Consider the following 12,158-nt stretch of genomic DNA (forward strand, 5'->3'; position numbering starts at 1 on the left):
ACAGACATCAGCCTGGTTAACAACAGGAAAAACAATATTCCCACTTAACAGTAAACCTGCAAGCTATCCAAAAAACTACAGACCAGTAACTTGCCTTCTGACGACGTATAAATTATATACTGGAACTGATGCTGACAAAGTTTATAGTAATTTAGAAGAAAACACAATCATGGCACTAGAACAAAAGGGTAATAAAAGATGTCATATGGAACAAGGGATCATTTCTTGTTAAATAAAGTCATAATGGAGAACTTCAAAGGGGAAGAATCTAAGTATGGCATGGATAGACTACAAAAAAGCATCTGATAATATCCCACATTCATGGATAAAATAATGCTTAAAATGTATAAGATGCACCCTACACCAATTGATAACATGACAGCAACCATGAAACAGTGGCAAACCACTCTGAAGTTAAGCCATTATAAAGGATAAATAATTATTCCAGGGATAAAAATTCAAAGGGGGATATTTCAGGGTGACTCTCAATCACAGCTGCTCTTTTGTGCCCTTAACCCATTAAGCGGAGGAAAAAAAAAATAGCCTGGTCATATAGTTTTAGATCGTCTCTATAGGAAGGTCTGGAATGTGTTTGTAAGTTATTCTGAGGAAGGTTATTTACCACTGACGAAAGCGTTCAATTGTTGAGATAAAAGGTGCTACAGGCTACGGGTCTGTCACCTTTTCATTTTCTTATCTTTCTACTGTACTTCACTGTATTGTTTTACTGTACTGTTATATTGCTTGTGCATTAAAGTCTGTATTTGGAGCTTTTCTCCACAGGCCTCCACTGAAAATGGGTTACAACTGACCTAGTCGGACCATCCCAGTAAACAAATGTCAGATAAACAAATAAAGAGATAAATAAAAACACTGTTATGGGTGACTGTAACTTACACCACTGTACTATGTTCGCCATTTTCATTGCTGCAGTAGTGTATGGGCGGATTACCAAAGCTCACCCAACCTAGGTGGAAGAAGGATAAGGGTCCAGGAGCCCACCCGAGAATGGTCCTTGTAAAGCCTGCTCTGGATCTAGAGAAGGAATACAGTCTGTAGTGCTTTTTAAATGTATGGATGGAAGCCAAGTAGCTACCTCTACAATCACACCACAAAAAACAGCAAAGCAAGATAAAACATTTTCATTATATTATTGAGCTTACACATTTTTGTCTTCTGAATAACTTTTTTTACCTTTAACAATGATGTTTTTCATCAAGCTCAGGATACCGCGATGGGGGCTTTATTGCCCCCATGTATGCAAATTTAACTATGGCTGTTTTTGAAACTGAATATATATACCTACATGATTATGTTAAGAAATATGTAGTTAAATATTTCAGCTATATCGAGGACTTGATATTTATTTGTAAAGGGGGTTATCATGAGGTTTAGGAATTTGTGCAATATTTACAAAATAACACCTTTAATTTTTTATTTGATGGTCTTCAGTTAGGTGAACAAGTTTCTTTTTTGGATTTACAACCACGAGGCCTTAGTAATGGTAAGATACAAACCTATAGAAAATTTAAATTTAATTTAAGTCTATAGAAAATTTTTTTACGGGGGCAATATTTACATAGAAGTTGCCATCCCCCTAATTTTAGGTTCATAGGTAAGTACTAGGCTATCTTCCCGAGGGCATCTACAGGCCTAGCCAGAATGTGTTGGCTTTTGCCACCCCCTTAGATTAGTTCCCTGTGCCTCTGTCCAGCAGAGCCACTGCAGTGATCCCCAGGGTAAATTTTCTGTTTCCCATCCACTCGTCAAGGTTTCTCTTGAAGAGTGTTAGTGAGGGGCTCTGCCTAATGTAGACTGGAATCCTGTTCCAAAGCATGGGGAATCTCTGGGACAGGAACCTATCCCTCCAGTACGTCCTATTTATCGTTGTGGTGAGGTTTAGATCCCTAGAGCGTGTGGGTCTTGGGGATTTTTTTTTTTTTAGGTGGAGCATGTCTGTCAATTCTGGGTTGGACATGGTCTTGTATGTCAGGCAGAGATCACCTTTAAGTAAGCAGAGTTTCTACAGTTGGGCTGCATAGGGCATCTATTTGAGGCCAGTAATCCTCTTGGTGAGGTACTTCTGTGGTCTTTCCAGCTGTTGCAGGTGTCTTGTAAGGTAAATCCCAAATAGGGCGTTGTACTCTGTGATGGGTCTGATGACTGATGAATAGGGGGGCACAATAACCTCTTTTGTTCTAGATGCGAACCTTTTTGTGATTAGGTGGGCCACATAGAAGGATTTTCTAACCACCTTGGCAATATGATTATCAAAGGAGAGATTACTATCTACTTGGGTCCCCAGATCCCTTATTACATTTTCTGTATTTAGGGGACTACCACGTATGTGGTATTTCGTGGATACTTTGTTTTTTCCAAAGGGGATGACTATGCACTTTTTGGCATTTAGCTTGAGGCCATGATTTTGACACCAGGTATCGGTCTCAGTGAGACCCTTTTGGAGGATGTCTGTATCAGCTGGAGAGTCAATTATGGCCCCCAGTTTACAGTCGTCTGCGATCTTGGTCAGCCATAGTCCTCCTGTGGTTGCCTGTACCTCTGAGAAGTATATACTGAACAGGAGGGGTCCCAGGACTGAGCCCTGGGGAGCGCCACTTGTAATCGATTTAGAGTCAGACCTAGAGCCTGCAACTCTCACCATGTGGGTTCTATCGGTGAGTCAATTGGCAACCCATCTCGTGACATAGGAGTTTATGTTCAGGCTGGTGAGCTTGTCTATAATACCAGAATGGGGAATGGCGTCAAAAGCCTTTGCGAGGTCTAGGTAGGCTGTGTGTATCTCCTTTCCCTCACCTAAAGCCTTGGTAACTGTCTCAAAGAAGTCCACCAGGTTTAGGAGGCATGATCTGCCCTCAACAAAGCCAAACTGGGTAGAGTCCAATGTTTGGAGGTTTCCAATGTCTCTGTTAATGTGTTAAATGATGATGCATTCCATAGCTTTGAAGACCAGGCTAGTCAGGCTTATAGGGCAATAGTTCCCGGGGTCCGTTGTGGCTCCACCTTTGTGGAGCAGGATAACTGTTGCTGTGCGCCACTCTATGGGTATGTAGCCTGTAGAGAGGCTGAGTTTGAACAGTGTGTTTAGGTGAGGGGTTAGTTAATTTTGGAGCTCGTGTAAGACACAGCCTGGGACACTGTCAGGTTCCATTGAAGCTGTGTTTTTGGCTTCGGATAGGGCTGTTTTAACCTGTGTGTCAGTGACTGATGGGGCTCTACATTCTTCTGGTATGGTTATGATCCCTTTAGGGGGTGAAGTTTGCACTAAACCTGTCTACCAGAATGTTGGCAATATCAGTCGGTTCAGGGTATTTTCTGCCATTCTGCACTAACTCAGAGCAGATCTGAGAGTTTCCACTTAAGTTCTTCACATAGATAAAGAAGGCTTTGTGGTTATCCTTGGAGTCCTTGGCAATTTTTCTTTCGAAGCTAGCCCTGGATGATTTTATGAGAGATCGTAGTTTCTTGCCGATACTAATCAGGGATGTCTTTCCTTCCTGGGATTTTACGCTTTTCTGTATTAGTTTCCTCCTTCTATTGTATAGCTTATTTATGGCAGGGGTCCACCAGACTGGTTTCCTTTTCTTGGAGGAGTGAGTCTTGGTTTTGCTTGTGATAGCACGATCCATGCATTCTTGCAGGTGCTCAGAGTGCCTTTTGTAAGGGATTCAGCAGCTTGGACAGCGTTGTCCTTTAGCACGGGGGCTGTGAACCTTTCCACCTTAGTCTTAAGTAAAGTGAAGTTTGCTTTTGAAAAGTTTTTCACGGTGGTTTCCTTGATTGGGTGTGGGGGCAGAATGTGATATAATCTGATTTCCTCCTTACCGTATGGGGAATTTCTTAGGATTTGTAAGCATTCTAATGATAATTTTCATTTTAATAAAGAGATTAAGAAAACTGCTAATATGTTTACACAGAGGAGATATGATGGGCAGATTGTTGCTGAATCTCTCCAAAAGGTGATCGATATATGAAATGGCACTGAAATGAATGTGAAATTATGGTACAATAAAAAGAAGGGAAGGGAAAATAAATTATTTTAAAAAATATATTCCCCTTCAAGTGAGAATGATAAAAAGTTCATATGAAAATGGGAGCAATAAAAGAAAGATTTATTTTTTTACCCCTTATAATGTCCTCAGTGAAAAAGCTGTTGCACTTTTTAAGTATTATTGACTATTTTTATTAAACAATCAACACATGGCTAAATTTTGATATCCAGTTCCATCAGTCTCACATAAAAAGAGTCGTAGCTTGGCAGATATGCTAGTACACAGCAATTTTGTACTTCCTGTTTCTAACATTTCTGTGAATAGTTCCTTTTAAAAAGGCAATTTTCAATGTAGGAAATGTTGCATTTGTAAACATATTGTGAACTGTTTTACTTAAATTAACAGTTTTAGATATGATAGGGTTGATAAGTATACACGTACTACCGAGGGTGTAATTTAAGTATTGAAATGTCCATGTCATCTACTTTATGTGGGTGAAAGACAGCTTTTAAGTTAAAACTCCAGAGCATATTAAGAACATAAAGAAGGAATATTTGGACAGTCCCACACCACCAAAGGTATTTTAACCTGTTGCAGGATTGTATTTTGGAACAAATAACAGTTCAATTTTGGGAAAAATATTATACTCAAGGATACGTTATTGTATAAAGAGACTGTATATTTTAAAATACAATACTTTGATACCTTGGGGGTTAAATACTGAATGCAACTAGAAGTACTTGATTAAATTTTTTTTGTTCTTCAGCTCGAACCCAACCTTCAATGAAGGCACACCCATTCACACGTCTTTCGAATGCCACTCGACCGCGGGGAGGACATGCAGACTCCACACAGAAGGCGCTCCAGCCAAGAATCTCTTGCTGTGAGGAGACAACGCTACCACTACACCACCGCGGCTTCCAAGTATTTGATTAACTGAATGTTTTAATTGAATACTTGCATAATTATTTATCTTAGATTTTGTATATATACTACTTGATATGTTGAAGTTTTATTACTCCTTGAAGGCTGTAAGCGAAGACACCAGAGGTGATTAAGTGTTTTTTACTTGTGAACTGCAGCTACCTCTAGAATGTTTGTATAGTCCACCCCTTTCCAGTATGCCAGTGAAAAAGCTAAGGCTCTGGTAGAAAATGCCCTAATCCTGCCTCGAGTGGTTTTGCCATTGTGGTAGTAACAAAACCTAATGGCAGTGGGCAACCATTTATCTAGACATGCATCAATCTTTCTTAGTCCCAGTACAGGAAATAAATATCTAGTTGGGTCTATATCACATCATCGAAAACATGAATATCGAACACTCACATGAGAGAATATTCATGTACTCGAAGTTTATGAATTTTTTTTTTTGCGGTACAGTGAAGATTGGGATTTTTTCCCCTTTCCTCACTGTAGTGTGATCTCCAAGTAGGAATATATATTTAGTGGGGGGGGGGGGCACAGCCCCCACAATACTGTTTTCAAGTACATGAATATTCGCTCATGTGAGCGTTCAATATTCACGTATCCCATGATGTGATATAGATGCTAGCTAGTCTGCTTTCCGAAAGGACTTGGTTCTGTCAATGTAATACTCAAATTTGTCTCTGTACATCCAAGGTTTGAAGACTCTGTTCTCCAATGTTTTTAGCTCTGGACAAAAACCTGTGACATCGACGGCCTGAGTCAAAGTGAATTCTGGGACACCCTGAGGTGTTAATGTGGGTTAGTCCACAGAGTGACCCTATCTCTATGCAAAACCAAGTATGGTTCCCCAACAATAACAGCTTGCAACTCAGATACCCACCTTGCAGATGTCAAGAGCAACAAGTTAAACAGTTTCCACATACAGGAACCTCAAATCTGCCAAAGAAACAGGTTCAAAAGGTGACAAAAGTCAGTTTCTCCAGTACAAAACTGAGATACCAAGATGGAGATGTTTGCAAAATGGTCTCAAGTGTAACACCTTTTTCAAAAACTGGACACAAACAGAGAAGAATAAGGGGGATCCATAGTCAGACAAGCTGAAATGGCCACTAGATGCACTTTGATAGAAGCATATGAAAAGCCACAGGTTAGTAACTCACACATATTTAAGCACCAGGGTGCAAACTTCCTCATAGCACCCTTGTTGTTGGCCAGACACAGACTAGAAAATATTTTCCATTTGCCAATGTATGACTTTGTAATAGTAGGCTTTCTTGTGTTCTTTAGCACGTCCTCATGAAAAAAGGTGCCTAAAAGGCATCAAAACTGAATCATCCAGGCAGTCAGTTGTACTTGCTTGATGTATGGGTGCATCAAAACTTTGGTTGCCCTGCCCTATAAAATTTGGCAATACCTATGCAGCCAAATGTAAGCAGAAGAATTGATTGTGAAATCTCTTTATTTTTCTGGAAAAATACTGTCTGAAAACACTTTAAAAACAATAAATAAACTTAAAAATAGCCCTAGGGCCATAAATGACAGCAAAATCTTATTAAACATTCCCTTGAGAGACAATAAGCATAAATGAGAAACATCTGTCAACCATAGCTCTCGACCAATCAGGGACAAATTTCAACAGACTCAGGGACAAATCCAGAAAAAAATCAGGGACACTTTTAAAATATTAGTTTTATTAACTTGAGAAATTAACAGAATAACACAAAGTTTGTAGCTCTTAATCATTGTCATTATTTAATAAGTATAAGTATAATTCAGTACCTTTCCTCCAAAATGCACTAGTGTTAGGAGGGATTAAGAGGGACAGAGCTAAAATTTGAGTTAAAATCAGGGATGCCCCTGAAAAATCAGGGATAGTTGAGAGGTATGCTGCCAACAAGCCTGAAAAAAATATTCTTGACATACCACTATTTTCTACTAAAAGTCAAAACACTACTAAAAAATAAAAATATAATTTATATGTACGGAAGGGGTCGCCCAAACGGGGTCTGTCCTGTCTGACAGGAAGCGTTATCCAACTGATGTACCTTAGAAGTCTCAAGAGATGCATCTGCACAAGATGCAAGAAAGGCCTAACATTTTTAATAAATCTGGCTATTTCTATATATCCCTCCAAAAAAAGTATTAGCCTTTAAGCAGCCTGCATGACTATGTGGCAGTAAAGCTGCCGCCTTTACAAATGACCAAAGTGGGACGTTTTTTCTAGAAACGTGAGATTTCACAGGACAAAACATACCCATTGCAAAGGACAGGACTTCATCTTTTTGCCAAAATAAAAGGTTTTTCTTGTAGTATTTGAGTTGCTCATCCTATTTCATATAACACCTGGGTGTTTCAGATACAAAATAATGGTTTTGTGCAAATATTAAACAAAACTTAGGAAATATTTTTTGTCTTAAAATTTTCTGGCAAACCATTGACAAATCATTGCGGACTGAAGTCAGGAAATGAAGAACAACTTTTCATTTTAGGCTTCATATCTTTTATAAAATGTCCAGATTTATTGCTCTAAGAAAAGGTATGGACACAACTGCCCAAAGAAGAACTGGTGCTAACGCTATGTGGGAGGGGGTTAGAGCTTTAGGAACCTGGTCAGGTGCCCTATGCTTGACAAGATAAAATCCACAGGCTACTGTAGGATGAGAATGAACATCATGGACTTTTTTAAGACTCAAAATGCAGAACCACTAAGAATGAATAGGTGCAGTGATCAGTCTCTGCACTTACACTATGGAAACATACACAGAGCTCTCAACCTTCCAACTCCAAAAATGTGTACCTCTGCTTTTACGGAACAAATGGGCAAAATCTGTAACACTTCCCAATACCTTACTAACAATTTCAACCAGGAAGCATAGCTCTCAACCTTACACCTCTGAAATTAGGAACACTAGCCCTCATAATGTGGAACAAATCGGCAAAATGTGGTCCACATACTAACAGTTTACTAACAGCTTCAACTGGGAAGGTCATAGGATGGCTAAAATATGCTGGTTTTACTTATAAAAATGGGCAATACTGTACTTGAGGGCCTCACCAGATGCACAGTAGCAGTCCCCATCCAAAACCCACCCCCGTGCTATTTCGTAATCGGGCACTAATGAATATGCATTCCCTCAATAGCGACACTAGCATATGTTTCTAGTATGTAGAATCTAGTGTTAATATCCATAACGTCCAATAAACCAATATAGCTTATATAGCTATGTTGTTTGATACTTTATACTGTGCAATGTACTGATAGTTCTAATTCTTAAAGACTGTCTTACAGTGCTGACTTTATTGTTTCTCCAAGTAAAATATCGCCATAAATTTCTAAGTTTAAGAGCAATATTTAAAAAATTGCCCTTATTTTGGATGGCCTTTGTCCCACTTTTATTTATGGCTTTGTCCAGATTTCTTGCTTTAAAAGGTTGAGCGGTATATGTGTGTCATTATTTATTGACTTCAACCGTCAATGGTTTGTAGAAAACCACCAATTTTATGAGGAAAAGACCAAAAAATAAGCAGAAATCTGGACAGTTAAGAAGTATGAGTCCACTACGAAAAGACATGGGAAGGTGCAGTGCTATGACAATACAGCACAACAGGGGTTGCTATCAATGTTCCAAGAAAGTGTTACAACTTTTGAAGTAATTTCTTTTTCTGACAGCGTTTTTTTATACGTCGTAGTAAACGTCACAAAAGTATTGAGTGCGACTTTGTTCTCACTTTTATAAAACTAGGAACAAGCGTGAAGGGGGCAGACTTATTTCTAGGAACATGGAGGATGATCATCATTTGTATTTGTGTGTGTGCAGCGGTCGTGGATTTAATGCACATATGATTATTAACCTTAATCTGTAAGAGGAGAAACTAGGGCTGTCAGCTGATTAGAATGCCATGTCAATCATGGCTCAATTCATATGCAGACCTGGTCGTCAATCATTCGCGACATGCCCACTTCTGCACGAAACACAAGATAAGGCCTTCAAGTACAATATCGCCTAAAAATGATCTCTTAATGAATTAATATGATTCTATTTACCATGGATATCAGTTAAAAACTGGGTTATCTAACAGTGTAGTACCTTGCGGGTGGTACTGCGCAGGTTAGGGCGTGTCTATATTGACTGGCAAGTCAGCACACATTTGAGTGACACCGAGTGTTCCCGTTATGCCTGAATAAGTAACCTGCCAAATGTTACACTCTGTGAATAACAATAACCGCTAATCATATGTAGGGTTGCCACCTTTTCAAATGCCCAAAGTGGGACATTTTTGGTACAAACGTCAGATTTTGCAAGGTGAAATATACCCATGGCTTATTCTGTTTCTTATAACATTCGGTGTATCGGATACAGAATAACTGTTTTATGCAACTATTACATAAAATATAGGAAAACATTTTGCCCTAAAATCTCAGGACATTTGCCATTTTTACAATTTTTTTGCAGGACACAACTGCCCAAAGAGGTTCTGTCCCTCGCAAAGTAGGACAGGTGGTAACCCTATTAATGGTCTGTTTCTGGTATATTTTGTGATTCCTGGTAAAGCACTGAAGATTAACGTCATTAAATAATGACATACATTTGAGTTTCCTTCAGAAAAGGCATGTTAACACAAATCCTGTTATTTTAGCAACTTTCTAAATTTTTACGAGTAAGATTTTGTCGCCATTATTTTACGTTTTGTCCAGACTCCAGATTTTTTGTACTAAGAGCTCCAGAGGTATGCTTTGCATCCTTCATCGCGGTGACAAATAAGAGAGAAAGCCACACACACCACATTGCAGTTTATTACCTTGAAATACACGAGTTACTACACGACACGGTATCTCTTTTGATTCCACTTACAGATAAAACTTCACCTTTTTATGCCAACCCAACACAAATATATTTTCAAGTTTTTTTAAACATCTGCATTAATCAGTATGTTTTCTTTATTGTGCCGTAAAACTATATTCATTCTAGCTATGCGATCACACAGGACAGGCTAAGATTTACTTATTTATTTGCTACTCTTATAGTACAGTCCTTATATGGACGTCTGCAGTCCGATAAAATATTTAAAAGTGCAAATACTCTACATTTACAGAAGTAATGCTTTTCGGTCTTCCCAATGTTAAAGTAACTTACTGTGGCATTACTGTAGCACATTCCACATTACAAACAATTTAAATAACCATGTAAAACCTGAATAACCGATCGCAATCAAAAGGTTTTATACATTCCGATGCCAATAAAATGCTTTTCACTGCTTTATTTTATTAATCCGGGCGTGTAAACTACATGACTGCTAATTACTATTACCGTAGTTTGGTAAATTATGGGCGTTTAGGGGCAGGGCTTGCTACTACGCATCTTGCGAGGTACTACACTGTTAGATAACCCAAAATTGCTAACACTGAATATATGACAGAGGCTTTCAACGTGGAACTTCGAGGAAAAATATTAACAATGAATGTGCAACTGACACACCCTCAATACAAAAATGCACAAACATTTTAAGATTGTAAAAGAAGAGGAAGGTTCCTTATAATAGTATGTGACAGGTATGACAGTGCAACGCATTACGTATCGAAAGTACTTAGAAAATAAAACAGCTTCTAAGGAATTTATCTGAGGTGTCCATGGATAGCACAGACTCTGTTGCAATTTCAACTGACAGCCATAAACACTTAAGCAAAATCAGGTTTCCGATCGTCGTCCAAGCGTACACCAGAGACAGGCATTTTACTGAACTGCGTATGTCCAGCTTACTGAAGCATGTACATTTTATGTAACATATTTCGTCTGCTTTTATGTACAGTAGTAATTATTATGGGACGAACAAAATCAACAATACAGGCCCTTACATTTCTACCCTGCTACGACGTACTTACGTTTCTCACCCAGATCCTCCTTCTAAAACTTGACATCTCACAGTTTTTCGTCAGATGGCAACTAGGCACCATTACGTTAACACATAAAAGGATACGATCTGAGAATCCGTGTGGTGCAGGTGGCCAAGTATCGCCTTTAGGCGCGTCGCTCCAGTGTGTGACATGCTCAGAACAGAACGGCAATAGCAGCCTTAAGAACAAAACCCTACAAAGTGAAACCCGCTGCGATTGTGTAACGCTTTTCTCCTTGAACTTTAAACGCCGGCTTCATTTAAACGAATGAGCGAGCATGTCGTTCACAATGGGACAGAAAAGGTCAAATGATTATTGTTATTGAATCAATTTCCGAGCAAAATCGTATTTTACTGTTTAAGAACATAATAAATCGTACTGTACCAATCGTTTAAGTTCATTAATGAAGGAATGAAACAGTAAGAATAAGAGAACTTCGCCCACATTAGCAACACTTTTTAAATACCAGAATTATTACGAGGATGTGAATTAATCTATTCGTTCTCAATGTAACAGTTATAAGCCTTTACTGTGATCCATCACTTAAAAAAAAAAAAAAAACAGGACGGATCAAACTTAAGAATCAAATTTAGAAACAGTTGAAGGGTATGTTTTTAAAGTAGTAGTAGCGTGTCCTTCAAGTAGAGCAAACCTTTCAGCTGCCCACATTTTCGCCTCTTATTTTTGATAACTGCCCTAATACAGTTTGTGTTTTTCTGGCGAATCATTAGAGGAGACGTCACAAAATAATAGCATGCGTTTCAGTTTCAAACTTCATACCCTTTAGGGAAAAAACGCACGCTAACAATAATCAGGGTTGCTAGCTTTTCATGTTAACTGTTCTAGACGTGTACTGAAAGCAAAATGTGTAATGTTGACACCCCCACCACCACCACAGCCATTCCAATGTCCCCATTACTTGGCTATTTCTCTCCAGGTGTCATAAACACTGTTCAGAACTTTCAGTGTGCACTGTACACACAGTTTTCTGCTTTACTTCTGCAATGATTACAGATATTTGGGATTTAATTTAAAACGTTTATTTCAAATTTTATAGCACAAACATTCATAGGCATTTGCTAAACAAAAGAATACAGTCTCACAGTGAGAACAGAGGTAGCATTAAAAAGTCTCTGCATTAGAAACTCACATTCAAAGTAAATACATCATGCCAGTCGTGGATTAAATTTACCTTTGGGCTGTCTTCAAATCATAGGCCACTTGCACACATTTTTAGGACCATGCCCACTTGATTTTCTGCAGGGGGGGGGGTGCAAACCCAGAGCCCCCCCCACACACACACATGCAGCCATTCCAGGGTCCCATTA

The 12,158-nt window shown here is 38.8% G+C and overlaps 1 protein-coding gene across 1 annotated transcript in view; it reads right to left on the reverse strand.

Moving 5' to 3' along the window:
* Nucleotides 1-11,056, reverse strand: part of PHYH (phytanoyl-CoA 2-hydroxylase) — a 930,440-nt gene extending 919,384 nt beyond the window's left edge. The window contains exon 1 of the mRNA XM_044087967.1: nucleotides 10,914-11,056. Coding sequence (XP_043943902.1) covers nucleotides 10,914-10,982 — 69 coding nt within the window. The 5' untranslated portion in view covers nucleotides 10,983-11,056. The remainder of the gene's footprint in view (nucleotides 1-10,913) is intronic.
* Nucleotides 11,057-12,158: the final 1,102 nt, after the last annotated feature.

Source organism: Protopterus annectens, chromosome 11.part0 (genome assembly GCF_019279795.1).
Source record: "Protopterus annectens isolate FY-2018-M chromosome 11.part0, PAN1.0, whole genome shotgun sequence".
Taxonomy (NCBI): domain Eukaryota; kingdom Metazoa; phylum Chordata; order Ceratodontiformes; family Protopteridae; genus Protopterus; species Protopterus annectens.